Raw genomic sequence first — 18,046 nt, forward strand, 5'->3', positions numbered from 1 at the left:
ATGGGTAGCATGTGAGGAGAGGGCAGTGCTTGATTCTAAAAATCTCTTTCATTTGACTGTTCTTGAGTTGCATCTTTTATATATATAGTAAACCAAAAAAACATTTGTTTTCTTGGGTTCCCTTCTTGCCATTTTAGCAAATTACTTGACTTGAAGGAAGAGTTTTGGAAAATAGTTTATAGCCAATCTGACACAAGTATAAATACACAAACTCAAATATAGAACATGTTCATATAACAATGGACCTATTCTATGGAACTCTGGAAAGAGGGAAAATAAAAGAGAATATCATCAGTAATATTGTAAAACATGAAATGTGGCGGTAGATGATATAAGTATGTCTATTAAGAGCTATTAAAAATGGGTGTGGGAGGTAAAGGATTAAGGGCGAATGAATAATGGATGGAGTTGAATGGTCCAAAGTAAAGTATGCCCACAGTGGGTATATACTGAGACACCCCTTTGAACATCCATTTAAATATTAATAACAAAAAATTATAAAATAGGTAGAATGTATGTGAGTGGTACTAATGGGAGGGGCGGGGTAATAAAGGAGATTTAAGTTGACAGTATATGGGATAGATGGCCTTCAAAAGTGTATATGAAACAGAACTAAGATACCTCTTGCAGTTTTGACAGTGATAAACAATAAGGTTGATATAAGTAATGTACAATGTAAGTCTATTTGGAATTGTCATTATGAATCCCTCCCGTACAATGAATATATCCTAATAAAAAATTTAAGTGTGTCTGAATTTACAACTGGTGTCCGAAGAAGAATTTTTTGTTCCTTTATTTCAAAGTTGTTTTTTCTTTTTCCTTTTTAGGTGCTGGGTTTTGAACTCAGCAGTCATGCATGCTAAGCACCTGCTTGAAACAGACATATTTATCCATAAGGTTTGACAGAAACTCTATGCAGTTACTGATAGATTTAATTATTGAATATCATCTGGTGGTCAGAGAGTTGAGGAACTGATTATTGGTGTTAGAAAACACTCCAGATAGGTATGTTCAGGTATTTTGTTTCTTTTTAAGTACATTCTAGTAATGTATGGCTTTCTAGAACTTGTTGAATGTATTTAAATGTTTTCTGATTTGTTGTTTCTCTAGAGTTGGTAGTAATAGTCATTCTTTTTCTAGAAATTTAAGATTTTTCACTTGTTCTTGGAGAATTTAGTTAAAAGATGGCCAGCCTTGTTTTAAAACAAAAAGTTTTTGGTCTCATTAGTTTTCTCTGTTTCCCTGTTCTCAAATTTTATTTACGTCCACTCTAATGTGTACTTTTTTCCTGTTAGTTTTTTTCCACCCAGTGTCATTAGGTAATTTGAAATTCTCTTTCTTACTCTAGACATTTATAGGTACACATGCTTTGTTTTGGCTGTCCTTGATAAGTTCTAGCATTATTCATCATCTGATAAGTATTTTCTGATACCCCTTTAGATTTCCTCTTTTGACAGGTTTTCTTTTTCATTGTTGCTTTTCACTTTTCACAATTTACAAATTCTTAAATTTTTTTTTCTGTTGGCTTCAAGTTTCATTGCACTCAAAATAATGCAATGCTTTTATCCTTTTAAATTTATTGAGGTTTTGATTTGCTTTATTTTATGCTCTAGCATATCATCTATCCTAGAGTGTTGTATATGCACATGGTAATCATGCTGTCACTTTTGGCATCTATGTCTACAGGTATCGGTTCTAGTTGTTTAATGTATCTTTGATATTTTCTACTGTATTTGTCTAGGTCGTACAAAAAGAGAGTACAACAAACATTCACCCTTGTTACATTCTTCATTTTACCTTTTCTCTTCCACTGGTGTCCTCCCTTTAACATAACCTGCTTTACATGCCTGCTCTCAATTGTTTTTAACTGTGTGTACATTGTTCCATTGGGATTTAGCCTTGGTACTTTATCTGTAAGTACATTGTTCATAAATCAGTTTAACCCCTCTACTACCCTTCCTTTCTTTTTCCCCCCACCCCATATTATTCAGCAGTTTTCAGTGTGTTTCATGTGTCTTGTGCCTACACAGATACTATGTAGTTCATTATTATTCACTATCATTTTTTTTCTTGTTTTCCTCCTCCCCTAGACTCCTTTAACAGTCCCACTTTTGGACATGTTCTGTATATATTTACATTTCTGTCTATATATAATAATGCCTGAATATGTAAGTAACTCATCTCCAATATAACTAGGGCTTGAGGTCTGACTCAAATAGTAGACTGCCTACTTTGCAACTCAAAGCACTGAGTTTAAAACCCAGTACCACCATAAGTTAACTTAATCACATATCTTAAGGAAAACAGACTGTCATATCGACATATTTCATATTCATTACCACTGATCATAATAATAGAGCAGATTACAACCCCTCAAATGAGTTTTAACTTTTACCTTTTTCTATCATCAGCTCTAGCAAGGGGACTTGTATAAACCTCAGAGTTTTTAGCAGCTGTCAATAGCAAATCATCTGTAGAATATCTCACAACTTTCAACAATATTTTTTTAGTTTCCACCCCATTTCTGTTTGTTTTTTAAAAAACAACTAAAATATTTTGCATATTTAAAATTTATACCATATTATCAGATACCTATATAGATAGTAAAATGACAACTATAGTGAACCAAAATAACAAATCTATCACCTCACAGTTACTATGACTACTTACAAGAACAGTTAAAATCTGCTGGATTAAACTTTCTCATGATATAATTTTATTACCTAGAAAAAAAAGAGAAGGAAAAGGAGGAGGAAGAAGAAAGAAGGAGGAGAATTTTATTTGCTGATGAAATCATCTTATATATAAAAAACCTTAAAGATTCCACCAAAAAAACTTACAACTGGTAAAACAAATATACAATGATGGTCCTAAAATACTGTATTGGCTGGTAATATCATAGTCAACTGAATATTTATAAGTACAGTCTATATAGTTTTGCATAATGGCAAAACTGTTTAACAAAGCATTTCTCCAAGAACATGTCCCAATTATGATTCCTGGAATCATAATTGTTATATGATTATGCTATTAATGAACCATACAAAGCAGGAATTTAGAAAATGATTTCATTTTCAACAGCAGTAGTGAACAAAAATAAAAAAATTAACCAAAAATATAAATAACCTACATACTGGAAATTATAGAATACTAATGAAAAAAGCTGGAGGAAATACAAATAAGTAAAAGATACACTGTGCTCATAGATTAAAAAAATAGTATTGTTAAAATGTACATACTATCAGAAGCAATATACAGATCAATGCAAATTCCTGTTTCATTTTTACAGAAATAGTAAAACCAGAAAAAAGCTAAAAACATTTAATTTCCTGATTTTGAAATATGTAATGAAACTGCAATCAGAAAAATATGATATTGGTATAAACCTAATGATGCACTTTAAGCTTCTAGGGTGAGATCTTCCAGGCACTGAATGAGAATAACTTCAACCCCAGGATACTCAACCCAGCAAAACTATCATTCAAAATAGATGGAGCAATAAAAGTCTTCCATGATAAGCAGAAACTGAAACAATATATGACCACAAAGCCACACTAAAAAAGATTCTTTAAGGGATTCTGCACACAAAAAGTGGAAGCCAACATACCATGAAAAGACAGGCAGCACCAAACAACAGGAAAAGAAAAAGCAAGAAAGCAGAGAGTAACCTCAACTTAGGTACACAAATCAAACCTTCAAACAACTAAGACAACTAAATGACAGGAATCACCACATAACTATCAGTACTAACACTTAATGGACATAATTCACCCATCAAAAGACACCATTTGACGAAATGGATTAAAAAGGAAGATCCAACAATTTGTTGCTTACAGGAGACCCATCTCACTGATAGAAATAAACATAGGCTTAGGATGAAAGGCTGGAAGATTTACCAAGCCAATAGGCAGTAATAGCAATACTTATCTCTGACAAAGTACACTTCAAACCTACATTGATCAAACAAGATAAAGAAGGACATTCCATACTAATAAAAGGAGAAATAGACCAAAAGGAAATAATTATTAAACTATATGCACCCAATGTCAATGCACCCAATTTCATCAAACATACCCTGAAGGACTTAAAGGCATACGAAAATCAATAAACGTAATAAACCACATTAACAGAAGCAAAGACAAAAACTAGTTGATCATCTCCATAGATGCAGAAAAAGCCTTTGATAAGATCCAACACGATTTCATAATAAAAGCTCTAAGAAAACTAGGAATAGAAGGAAATTACCCAACATTATAAATGCTATATATGACAAACCTACAGCCAGCATTATACTTAATGGAGAAAAACTGAAACCATTCCCTCTAAAATCAGGAACCAGACAAGGATGCCCACTATCTCCACTCCTATTCAACATAGTACTCGAATTCCTAGCCAGAGCAATTAGGCAAGAAGAAGAAATAAAAGGAATACAAATAGGTAAAGAAACTGTCAAAATATCCCTATTTGCAGATGATATGATCCAATACCTTAAAGACCCAAAGAACTCTACTCAGAAGCTTCTAGACATCATCAATAGCTATAGCAAAGTAGCAGGATATAAAATCAACATAGAAAAATCATTAGCATTTCTATACGTGAATAATGAACAAACTGAAAAAGAATATATGAAAACAATTCCATTTACAATAGCCTCAAAAAAAATCAAATACCTAGGTGTAAACCTAACAAAAGATGTGAAAGACCTCTACAAGGAAAACTATAAACTTCTGAAGAAAGAGATTGAGGAAGACTATAGAAAGTGGAGAGATCTCCCATGCTCAGGGATTGGTAGAATCAACATAGTAAAAATGTCGATACTCCTCAAAGTAATCTACATGTTTAGTGCAATTCCTATCAATATTCCAATGACATTTATTAATGGAGGCCAATTAAGTTATATTTTGGTGTTCTTTGTAGGATGTTTATTGTCTTGTCATTCACTTCCCAAATTCCATAGCACATCTGCCTCTTCCTTTTACATTGCACAGCCTTTTATTTTATAATCAGTTTCTTGTGGAAAAATACAAAATTTGCCATCAGCCATTATTAAGTATAAAGTCCAGTATGGTTAATTGTACTCAAATTATTGTGAAATCTCCAGAATTGTTTCATCTCGCAAATTAAACTCTTGCCATTAAGCAATTTACCATTCCTTCCTCCCTCAAATTCTGGTAACCATCATTTTACTTTTTATGTCAACTTGAGTACTGCTCTTTGTCTACAACTTTCTTTCCCTCCCTCACCCCCTTTTCTGACCTAGTATGTTTCCCCATTCAGTATGTTTCTTTTTTATGACCAAAGTATTTCACTTAACATAAAGTCTTTAAGATTGATCATAGGGTTTTCTTTCTTTTAAAAGGTATAATGTTTCATTGTATATATAAAACATTTCCTTTACACATCTACCAAGGGACATTTGAATTGTCTTCACTTCTTGCCTGTTAGCTACTGTCAACATGGGTTTGTAAATATCTCTTCTACATTTTACTTGTTCTAGTTTCTTTTTTTGTGGGTATTACAAAATCCTTGGTCAAGTAATTTATAAAGAATTCAGGTTTATTTAGATCATGTTTTTGAAGAATGTGAATCCAAGATCATAGTGCCTACATCTACCCAGCATCTGGTGAGGTGAGGACCTTCTTTCTACATGGTAACATGGCAGAAAATTTCACATAAGACAGAATAAGTCAAAGTGAACTGCTTTTATAACATTGAGTCTCTAAGCAACCCAGATATTTATGAATCTATGAATTCTGAGAAGATAGCACCTGTGATCCTATTTAACCTCCTAGTGGTGCTACATCCAAATACCCATCATATATAATTTTGGGATTTAGTTTTTAGCACAGGAGTTCTTAGGGACAAATATTCACACCTTAGCAGTACCTAAAGTTGAATTGCTGAATCTGATAATTCTGTTTTCAATTTTTTGAGGAAAGATTACTGATCCTTTCTGAAATTAGTTGTGTAGTTTTAAGTGCAACTTTGTACTTTTTTTTCCCCCATATCTACTTATTTTAGCATCGTTTATTGAAGGTATTATTATCCTTTATTCCTTTTCCCAATTAGTTATGTCATGACTGTCAGAAATAAGTTGACTGTACATTTGTTTGTAGTTTTTCAATTCTATTGTGTTGACCTGTATAATTTTATTTTGCCCACCACCCCCCACTTTTTGGTGGTACTGAGGCTTAAACTTAGGTCGTAATTCTTGCTACGCAATTGCTCTACTGCTTGAGCCACTCTACCAGCCCTTGTTTTGTGTTGGGTATTTTTGAGATAGGGTTTGTGAAATGTTTCTCCAGACTAGCTTTGAACAGTGATCTTTCTAATCTTTGCTTCCCAAGGAACTAGAATTGCAGGTGTTGTGAGCCACCAGTTCCAAACCTTTGTCATTTTTTATTAGTGAAGTTTTATCGTACTTGAGTTGGGAAGTTTGGGTCCTTCAACTTTATTACTTTTTCAAAAATGTTTATTTTATGTGTCTTGTATTTTTATATGAAATTTAGAATGCCTTTTTTGTTTTTGCAAAATGATACAAATTGTATTAAGTCTTTTGGTTTCTGTTGGAATTACTAGTTGATTATTATCTGAATTGCTTGGGACAAGTATTTCTGATTTTGGATTTTTAGTCTTGAAATACTTGCCTGTGTATGATGAAATTAACTTGTTTCATATACACTTTACATACATCCTTGAAGATTATTTTATACAGTATTTTTAGTTTCACTTGTTTTTTGTGGTTCTGGGGTCTATACCTTGATCCACTCCACCAGCCTTTTTTATTTGTGAAGAGTTTTTTTGAGATAGGGTCCTGTAAGTTACTTGCTCAGGACTGGCTTCAAACCAGGATCTTTCTGCTTTCTTCCTCTGAGAAGCTAGATTACAGGCATGAGCCACTAGTGCCTGACTCCTCTATGTTTTGACTGTGATCTATCACATGAGGTCAGGTATGGATCTTCCACTTATAGTCTGTTACTGCTTAGAAATTTTTGGATTTTGGATTTCTGGTTTTCAGTTCAGGAGTGTTTGATACACATAATTATTTTGATAATACAGTTTCAGTCCATGAACTGTCTTTCCATTATATACATCTTAATTTCCTTCAAAATTTTGTTGATTTTAGGGTACAACTCTAGAACCTTTGTTACTAAATTTATTTCTATGCATATCAATTTTTTGTACTGCAAATAGAATTACTAGTTTTTGGTTTTATGTTAGAAGTGTATAGAAATGTAACTGACAGTTGTATGTTTTTTCCTTTGCTTCATTATTGAATTAATTTACTAGATCCCATGTACATTTGTCCCTGGTCATCTGAAAGGAATTTATTCTAAGATCCTTGCAAGCATTAAAATCTGTAGATGCTCAAGTCATTTATATAAAATAGTGTATTATTTATATATAAGCTACACACATCCTTTCATATGCTTTAAATCATTTCTAGATTTACTTGATACAAGGTATACATACTGTTTATATGGAAAGACAAGAAAAAAATGTGTATGTCCAATAGCAGATGTGATTTTTTTCTTTTTCTTTTCTTTCTTTTTGGTTGTGTTTTGTTTGTAACATCTGGTTTTACAATAGCGCAGTGTGGCCTGGAAATAGGCCAGATTTCTTGTCTTAGCCTCTCAGGTGCCAAGATTACAAGCATGCATTTCCATGCCTGTTTCTTGCAATTTGGGGGTGGTGGTAGTGATACTGGTATTTGAATTCAGGACCTTGAACTTGGTATTCAGGCATACTTCCATTGGGTTGGCCTTGAAGAGAAAGAGGAGATCATTAGGATTTTCTTCTGATCTGTCATTCCCAAATGGTCATGATTTCAGACTTGAGACACTATGCCAGGTTTGGATATTTTCAATTTGTGTTTCAATCCTGTGATTTAGAACTTACAGGTGTGGAGGGCCAACAGTACAAAATAAATTAAAGATTGTTAATTAAGTGATAAAACAACTTAAGTTTGCTACAAGATCAAGGTGTTAATAGATAAGGAAAGTAACTGATTCTGTTATATGAAATATAAAGGTTACATAGTCTACTGTATACTGGTAGTTAAGCTTTGCCAGCTATTCATAGTAAGAGAAATTTTACATAGCTTGCATTCCACATCCAATACAAAAGCCCTGAATTACCTTAAAAAATACTATATGATGAATTGTAAGGAAGATATAAGAAACATAATTGGGCACAAGAGGAACAGCAAACTTTGTTAAAACTGGCTGAACATTTGACTGAATTGTGTTAAAGTTCTGTGGTAGAATTCATGAATCGTGAGATTGGATATTGGGTGAGGGTATTTTTTAGCAATGTTTTGAGGGTACCATGTAGGTTCTTTTTGCTGCATACAGTAAAACATGAGGCACTAAAGATGAAATGAACAGTGGTCAGCTTTCTGAGGTATATTGGATAGAACTGTGGAGTTGCAAATAAGAAAAGGGAAAAATGACTCTTAAGGGTGGTTCACAAGTGACAGGCTACTATTGCTACTCATTAGTTTTCCCAGTATCTGCGGAATGGTGTTGCCTCTCACTGGTTGAATAGGTACAGTTGCTGACATAGCTAAATACTTGAGGCGAGGCCAGCATCCTTACAGACTTGTAAGTAGTCTTGCTCACCTGATGAGCAGAGATAGAACATTGAGCCTTTATACTGTTCTGCTAGATTTTAGACTTGATTGGCACCTATTACTTCATTCTTCTGTTTCTCCTCTTTAGAGTGGACATGACCATTCTATTTCTGCTTTTCATTGTTTTCTAGAAACAGCTAATTGGTTCATTGGTTCATTGTTGAAGAATTTTGCCTTAGGTTGGGTTGTACTTCACCCATATCTGATGTAGATGGTTTACAGTTAGATAAGATTTTGGATTTAAGAGTTGATATAGTCATTATTTAAGACTTCTGGGAATAATGATGTGAATCCATTTTAGCATGTGAGAAAAGACTTGAATGTGAATAAGCTATAGAGTAGTTCTATGGATTGAAATAAGCACCCAAGTAACATGTGGAAACCAGCAATCTGTGTGCCTATGCCTCAGATTGGGGATGGGATCTTCAAAGAAATAATTAAGGTAAGCCAAAACTGGTCGTTTATGCCTATAATCCTAGCCAATCAGGAAGTTTATGGTTCATAGCCAGTTGACAGTGTGGGCAAATAGTTTTCTCATGACCCTATCTCAAAAAAAAACCAAAAACATCACAAAAGATATGGTGGAGTGCCTCAAGAGTTCAAACTCCAGTACCCCCCCACCCCCACACCCTTCATTTTGGACCCTTAGAATTGTGAAAAATAAATTTCTAATATTTGAGTGTCTTATTGTGGCAGCTCTTGTAATGTAATACATTTAGTTCAGTAAAACTCTTACAGACTTTCCAGAGAATGTTAATGTTTTAAATTTTTGGTATAGAAACAAATGCTGTAATATCAAAGTGTTTATTCTAAATCTGTTTCATTGTTTATTTCTGTCAGTAATGTGAAAAAAAATTCAATACCTATTTTTGTTTTTTACTTTTATCTTCCTTAGGAAAAAGAAAGAGTTGGAGATTATTTACCTCAGTGGTAGAGTGCATGTCTATTGTGTGAGGCTTTGGATTACATTCCTAGCACAAAAAGAAGAAAGGAAGGAAGAGAGTTATTTTGTGTTCGTAGTCTATACTTCTGGAATGTTTTCTCCACCTCATTATAAATTTGTAATTTATAATGTGCTTTATTGTGCTTCTTTTAGAAGTTGAAAATGATGGAATTTTTTTTTCACTTTGCCATTTGTTTGTAGTTTCCTCTGAGTCAAGCACCACATACATATTTGGTGCCTTTGTCTAAAATTCTGTAGGCCCTTTAACCAATTATACAACATAAAAATTACAAAACCAACATAGTATATAATCTTTCACATGAAAGATTATTTAAAAATCGGGTAAAATGCTTACTTCTGTCTTTCTGGTAGTCTTGGTTATAATGAAGGCCCCAAAATAACATTGTTAAAGTGTGATTTGTATTTTGCTATAATATCAGTTTCTCATCTCTTTTTCGTGGAAATGTTATGACATTCTTTTTCTTCTTTCTCCTTTATTGTTGTGCTGGATGGGAGTACATTGTGTTTATAAAGAACAATGTTATCAACTATATCACACTTGAATTCACCCCTTTCAGTGCTCCCCTTCCCCCCATCTCTTGTCACTTCATTTAATTTTTTTTCTTTATTCATTTATTCATATGTGCATACATTGTTTGGGCCATTTATCCCCCCATCCCCTTCATTTAATTTTTATATGAGTATTACATATTAACAACGCATATTTATGGTAAAAATTAGTTTATTCATACCCTGCAATTCTTTATTACCATTTATAAATGGAGTTGAAATACAAATCACTTTAAGAAACACTTTGTGTGATAACAGTTGACTTCACTTGCACAGTCATATATAAAATGTTTTTGAATTTTTAATAAAGGTTTTTCCTAACATAATAATTAGTCCTTTTTATTGTCTTTTAATTTAGGATTGCTTTTTAAAAAAATAATTACTATTTAATTTTTAGCAATATTGGGGTCTGAACTGAAGGCCTCCCCCTTGCAAAGCAAGTGTTTCACAACGTCCCCCAGCCTTTTTTTGCTTTAGTAGAATCTTCTATTTTGCCTGGATCTGGCCTTAATCAAGATTCTCCTATCTACAACTCTAGTTTCATAGGGATTACAGATACTTACCATTACAAGCAGTAATGAGTTTGTTGAGATAGGGCCTAACTATTGGGGTCTCAACTTTACCCATGCTGTCCTTGAACATTTGCCTTCTTAGTCTCTGCCTTTCAAGTAGTTGGGATTACAGAGTGCAACCATGTCTGGCTTCAATTTACTTTTAACTGACACATAAAACAAAAATTGTACATATTAATTGGTACCCATAAAATGGGAACTGTCTTGTTTTCATACATGTTTACATTGTATAATGTTTAAATTAGGTTAACATCCTTTTCCTTTCCTAATGAAAACCTAAAAATCTTATGCATGAGAGACAATGAAAAGTAGCTTTTCCAGTATTTGTCTATATTAAACTGCCCATGACCTCTCTTTACTTCTTGGAGATTCTTACTATATTGCCACAGCTGGCCTCCAAGTCACCTTTCCAGTAACTGGGATTACAGCCATGCACTTCCATGGCTGATCTTTTAAATTAGAAAGTCAAGCTTTTCCTTTTTACTCTTTGGCCATATTTTTCAAAAATGCTTTATAAAAGGGTATCACTGATATTTTTGATAATCATGGAAGAACTAACAAGTATGCTGACAATGTTCTTTTCTGCCATGCTGCTTAAAAGGGAAGGATAATGTAAGACCTCAAATTATACCATTAAACAGGTTTTTGGAAAGTAACTGAGTATTATCAATATCTTGAAACTCTTGGTTGTATTTTAAGTTAGTCCTTTTTTGCTTTAAAGACATTTTTATCTGTGAAATACATTTTATTGGATCATAGCCTGATGGACTTTTCCAAAACAATAAAACCATGTCGTTTCAGCATTTTTTTTTCATTTTTCTTTTATTATTCATATGTGCATACAAGGCTTGGTTCATTTCTCCCCCCTGCCCCCACCTCCTCCCTTACCACCCACTCCACCCCCTCCCGCTCCCCCCCTCAATACCCAGCAGAAACTATTTTGCCCTTATCTCTAATTTTGTTGTAGAGAGAGTATAAGCAATAATAGGAAGGAACAAGGGGTTTTGCTGGTTGAGATAAGGATAGCTATACAGGGCATTGACTCACATTGATTTCCTGTGCGTGGGTGTTACCTTCTAGGTTAATTCTTTTTGATCTAACCTTTTCTCTAGTTCCTGGTCCCCTTTTCCTATTGGCCTCAGTTGCTTTAAGGTATCTGCTTTCGTTTCTCTGCATTAAGGGCAACAAATGCTAGCTAGTTTTTTAGGTGTCTTACCTATCCTCACCCCTCCCTTGTGTGGTCTCGCTTTTATCATGTGCTCATAGTCCAATCCCCTTGTTGTGTTTGCCCTTGATCTAATGTCCACATATGAGGGAGAACATACGATTTTTGGTCTTTTGAGCCAGGCTAACCTCACTCAGAATGATGTCCTCCAATTCCATCCATTTACCAGCGAATGATAACATTTCGTTCTTCTTCATGGCTGCATAAAATTCCATTGTGTATAGATACTACATTTTCTTAATCCATTCGTCAGTGCTGGGGCATCTTGGCTGTTTCCATAACTTGGCTATTGTGAATAGTGCCGCAATAAACATGGATGTGCAGGTGCCTCTGGAGTAACAGTCTTTTGGGTATATCCCCAAGAGTGGTATTGCTGGATCAAATGGTAGATCGATGTCCATCTTTTTAAGTAGCCTCCAAATTTTTTTCCAGAGTGGTTGTACTAGTCTACATTCCCACCAACAGTGTAAAAGGGTTCCTTTTTCCCCGCATCCTCGCCAACACCTGTTGTTGGTGGTGTTGCTGATGATGGCTATTCTAACAGGGGTGAGGTGGAATCTTAGTGTGGTTTTAATTTGCATTTCCTTTATTGCTAGAGATGGTGAGCATTTTTTCATGTGTTTTCTGGCCATTTGAATTTCTTCTTTTGAGAAAGTTCTGTTTAGTTCACATGCCCATTTCTTTATTGGTTCATTAGTTTTGGGAGAATTTAGTTTTTTAAGTTCCCTGTATATTCTGGTTATCAGTCCTTTGTCTGATGTATAATTGGCAAATATTTTCTCCCACTCTGTGGGTGTTCTCTTCAGTTTAGAGACCATTTCTTTTGATGAACAGAAGCTTTTTAGTTTTATGAGGTCCCATTTATCTATGCTATCTCTTAGTTGCTGTGCTGCTGGGGTTTCATTGAGAAAGTTCTTACCTATACCTACTAACTCCAGAGTATTTCCTACTCTTTCTTGTATCAACTTAAGAGTTTGGGGTCTGATATTAAGATCCTTGATCCATTTTGAGTTAATCTTGGTATAGGGTGATATACATGGATCTAGTTTCAGTTTTTTGCAGACTGCTAACCAGTTTTCCCAGCAGTTTTTGTTGAAGAGGCTGCTATTTCTCCATCGTATATTTTTAGCTCCTTTGTCAAAGATAAGTTGCTCATAGTTGTGTGGCTTCATATCTGGATCCTCTATTCTGTTCCACTGGTTTTCATGTCTGTTTTTGTGCCAGTACCATGCTGTTTTTATTGTTATTGCTTTGTAATATAGTTTGAAGTCAGGTATTGTGATACCTCCTGCATTGTTCTTTTGACTGAGTATTGCCTTGGCTATTCGTGGCCTCTTGTGTTTCCATATAAATTTCACAGTAGATTTTTCAATCTCTTTAATGAATGTCATTGGAATTTTGATGGGAATTGCATTAAACATGTAGATTACTTTGGGGAGTATCGACATTTTTACTATGTTGATTCTACCAATCCATGAGCATGGGAGATCTCTCCACTTTCTATAGTCTTCCTCAATCTCTTTCTTCAGAAGTGTATAGTTTTCCTTGTAGAGGTCTTTCACATCTTTTGTTAGGTTTACACCTAGGTATTTGATTTTTTTTGAGGCTATTGTAAATGGAATTGTTTTCATACATTCTTTTTCCGTTTGCTCATTGTTAGTGTATAGAAATGCTAATGATTTTTCTATGTTGATTTTATATCCTGCTACTTTGCTATAGCTATTGATGATGTCTAGAAGCTTCTGAGTAGAGTTTTTTGGGTCTTTAAGGTATAGGATCATGTCGTCTGCAAATAGGGATATTTTGACAGTTTCTTTACCTATTTGTATTCCTTTTATTCCTTCTTCTTGCCTAATTGCTCTGGCTAGGAATTCCAGTACTATGTTGAATAGGAGTGGAGATAGTGGGCATCCTTGTCTGGTTCCTGATTTTAGAGGGAACGGTTTTAATTTTTCTCCGTTAAGTATAATGCTGGCTGTAGGTTTGTCATATATAGCTTTTATAATGTTGAGGAACTTTCCTTCTATTCCTAGTTTTCTTAGAGCTTTTATCATGAAATGATGTTGGATCTTATCAAAGGCTTTTTCTGCATCTATTGAGATGATCAAGTGGTTTTTGTCTTTGCTTCTGTTAATGTGGTTTATTACGTTTATTGATTTTCGTATGTTGAACCACCCCTGCATCCCTGGGATGAAGCCTACCTGGTCGTGGTGGATAATCTTTTTGATGTGTTGCTGAATTCGATTTGCCATTATTTTGTTGAGGATTTTTGCATCAATGTTCATTAAGGAGATTGGCCTATAGTTCTCCTTTTTGGAGGTGTCTTTGCCTGGTTTTGGGATAAGTGTAATACTGGCTTCATAAAATGTGTTTGGCAGTTTTCCTTCCCTTTCTATTTCATGGAACAGTTTAAGGAGGGTTGGTATCAGTTCTTCTTTAAAGGTCTGATAGAATTCAGCAGAGAATCCATCAGGTCCTGGACTTTTCTTTTTCGGGAGACTCTTGATTGCTGCTTCAATTTCATTTTGTGTTATAGGTCTATTCAGGTGATTAATTTCCTCTTGGTTCAGTTTTGGATGATCATATGTATCTAGAAATCTGTCCATTTCTTTTAGATTTTCAAATTTATTTGAATATAGGTTCTCAAAGTAGTCTCTGATGATTTCCTGGACTTCCATGGTGTTTGTTGTTATCTCCCCTTTTGCATTCCTGATTCTACTAATTTGGGTTTTTTCTCTCCTCATTTTAGTCAGGTTTGCCAGGGGTCTATCGATCTTGTTTATTTTTTCAAAGAACCAACTTTTTGTTTCATTAATTCTTTGTATGGTTTTTTTGGTTTCTATTTCGTTGATTTCAGCTCTTATTTTTATTATTTCTCTCCTATTTGTTTTGGGATTTGCTTGTTCTTGTTTTTCTAGGAGTTTGAGATGTATCATTAGGTCATTGATTTGGGATCTTTCAATCTTTTTAATATATGCACTCATGGCTATAAACTTTCCTCTCAAGACTGCCTTAGCTGTGTCCCATAGGTTCCGGTAGGTTGTGTTTTCATTTTCATTGACTTCTAGGAACTGTTTAATTTCCTCTTTTATTGCATCGATGATCCATTCTTCATTAAGTAATGAGTTATTTAGTTTCCAGCTGTTTGCATGTTTTTTGTCTTTACTTTTGTTGTTGAGTTCTACTTTTACTGCATTGTGGTCAGATAGTATGCATGGTATTATTTCTATTTTCTTATATTTGCTGAGGCTTGCTTTGTGCCCTAGGATATGATCTATTTTGGAGAAGGTTCCATGGGCTGCTGAGAAGAATGTATATTGTGTAGAGGTTGGATGAAATGTTCTGTAGACATCTACTAGGTCCACTTGATCTATTGCATATTTTAGATCTTGGATTTCTTTATTGAGTTTTTGTTTGGATGACCTATCTATTGATGATAATGGAGTGTTAACGTCTCCCACAACCACTGTGTTGGCGTTTATATATGCTATTAGGACTTTTAGGGTATGTTTGATGAAATTGGGTGCGTTGACATTGGGTGCGTACAGATTGATGATTATTATTTCCTTTTGGTCTATTTCCCCTTTTATTAGTATGGAATGTCCTTCTTTGTCTCGTTTGATCAATGTAGGTTTGAAGTCTACTTTGTCAGAGATAAGTATTGCTACTCCTGCTTGTTTTCGGGGGCCATTGGCTTGGTAAATCTTCTTCCAGCCTTTCATCCTAAGCATATGCTTATTTCTGTCGGTGAGATGAGTCTCCTGTAAGCAACAAATTGTTGGATCTTCTTTTTTAATCCATTTTGTCAAACAGTGTCTTTTGATGGGTGAATTAAGTCCATTAACATTAAGTGTTAGTACTGATAGGTATGTGGTGATTCCTGCCATTTAGTTATCTTAGTTGTTTGAAGGTTTGATTGTGTGTTCCTAACTTGATGTTACTCTCTACTGTCTTGCTTTTTCTTATCCTGTGGTTTGGTGCTGCCTGCCTTTTCATGGTTAAGTTGGGTGTCACTTTCTGTGTGCAGGATCCCTTGCAGAATCTTTTGTAATGGTGGCTTTGTGGTCACATATTGTTTTAGTTTCTGCTTATCATGGAAGACTTTTATTGCTCCATCTATTTTGAATGATAGCTTTGCTGGGTAGAGTATCCTGGGGTTGAAGTTATTTTCATTCAGTGCCCGGAAGATCTCACCCCACGCTCTTATTGCTTTTAATGTTTCTGTTGAGAAGTCTGCTGTGATTTTGATGGGTTTACCTTTGTATGTTACTTGTTTTTTCTCTCTTGCAGCCTTCAATATTCTTTCCTTAGTTTCTGAACTTGTTGTTTTAATGATGATATGTCGTGGAGTAGTTCTATTTTGATCTGGTCTGTTTGGTGTCCTGGAGGCCTCTTGCATTTGTATGGGAATATCTTTCTCTAGATTTGGGAAATTTTCCGTTATTATTTTGTTGAATATATTACGCATTCCCTTCGCTTGCACCTCTTCTCCTTCTTCGATGCCCATGATTCTCAAGTTTGGTCTTTTGATGGAGTCGGTGAGTTCTTGCATTTTCTTTTCACAGGTCTTGAGTTGTTTAATTAATAGTTCTTCGGTTTTTCCTTTAATTACCATTTCATCTTCAAGTTCTGAGATTCTGTCTTCTGTTTGTTCTATTCTGCTGGATTGGCCTTCCGTTTTGTTTTGCAGTTCTGTTTCGTTCTTTTTTCTGAGGTTTTCCATATCCTGGCTGTTTTCTTCTTTATTGTTGTCTATTTTTGTCCTGAGTTCATTTATCCATTTATTCATTGTGTTCTCTCTTTCACTTTGGTGTTTATACAGTGCTTCTATGGTTTCCTTTATTTCTTCTTTTGCTTTTTCAAATTCTCTATTTTTATTGTCTTGGAATTTCTTGAGTGTCTCCTGTACATTTTGGTTGACCCTATCCAGTATCATCTCTATAAAATTCTCATTGAGTACTTGTAGTATGTCTTCTTTTAAATTATTCTTGTAGGCTTCATTGGGTCCTTTGGCATAGTTTATCTTCATTTTGTTGGAGTCTGGCTCTGAGTTTCTGTTCTCTTCATTCCCCTCTGGTTCCCGTACTAATTTTTTGCTGTGGGGAAACTGGTTTCCTTGTTTTTTCTGTCTTCCTGTCATTGTCCTTGGTGTTGTTACTGTCCCTGTACTGTGTGTAATTAAGTATTTTCTAGCTTGTAATAATAACAATGGTAATATTGAGAATGGAAGAGTGAGCTTGGATGGAAAGCAAGAAGTTAAAGAAAAGGGGAAAACAAATATACAGACAAGAGGGAGAAAGCAGAACAAGGTATCAGACAAGAGAATTTCAAAGGTATAAACAGGGAGTGTTAGTGTACTAATCGACAGTAAGCTGAACAGACAATAGAGAGACAGAGAGAGGATTGAAAATCAAAGATAAAAAAAATAAAAAATAAGTATATGAAAGTAATATCTATTTATAAAAATGAATTAAAATAAAATGGAAAATAGGAAATTAAAAAAAAAAAAACAAAAAACAAAAAACTTCCAAGTTTATATGCAATGCAATTTCAGTCTTAATAATTTGGATGTCCGTCTTAATCTCCAGTCCTGGAGTTGGTGCCTCAGATGTTGTTCTGTAGTTGTCTCATCAAAGGGGATGCATAAAGTAGAACAAAACTACACTCACACACACACAGAAGAAAAAAAAAAAAAAAAAAAGCCCCACCAAGTGTCCCCAGTTCAAATGCAATACAGTTTCAGTAAGTTTTTCGGCTTGCAGGTGTAATTCGGTTGTTCTCTCATCAAAGGTAGGGAGAAAAAGAAAAAAAAGCATCTGGAGGCAGTTCTGAGAGTGGTATCTGCAGCTGTGGCTCGCCTGCCTGCTGCTCTCAGCCTGTAGCTGGCGGCGTTATTTATGCAGATCTCTGGGGTGAGCTTAGCACTCACCTGGTCCCACAGGCTTTGTTTGCTCAGAGTTCTCCTGTGCAAAGCTACAGGCTTTCCCCTTTCCAAGCACTGGGAAAGGCGACACTGCCCCGCGTTGTCAGGCCTGCGTGTTTATTTACAGTTCACGTGGGAAGTGGGTCTTCCCTCCTCTCACAAGCGTCCCCGCTCCTGGTTG

At 34.8% G+C, this 18,046-nt stretch overlaps 1 protein-coding gene across 1 annotated transcript in view; it reads left to right on the plus strand.

Annotated features, from left to right (window-relative positions):
* LOC141419518 (eukaryotic translation initiation factor 2 subunit 3-like) overlaps positions 1-10,481 on the plus strand; it is a 67,518-nt gene extending 57,037 nt beyond the window's left edge. Inside the window, exon 14 of the mRNA XM_074062302.1 lies at positions 9,528-10,481. Coding sequence (XP_073918403.1) covers positions 9,528-9,735 — 208 coding nt within the window. The 3' untranslated portion in view covers positions 9,736-10,481. The remainder of the gene's footprint in view (positions 1-9,527) is intronic.
* Positions 10,482-18,046: the final 7,565 nt, after the last annotated feature.

The sequence above is a fragment of the Castor canadensis genome, chromosome X (genome assembly GCF_047511655.1).
Source record: "Castor canadensis chromosome X, mCasCan1.hap1v2, whole genome shotgun sequence".
NCBI classification, from domain to species: Eukaryota; Metazoa; Chordata; class Mammalia; order Rodentia; family Castoridae; genus Castor; species Castor canadensis.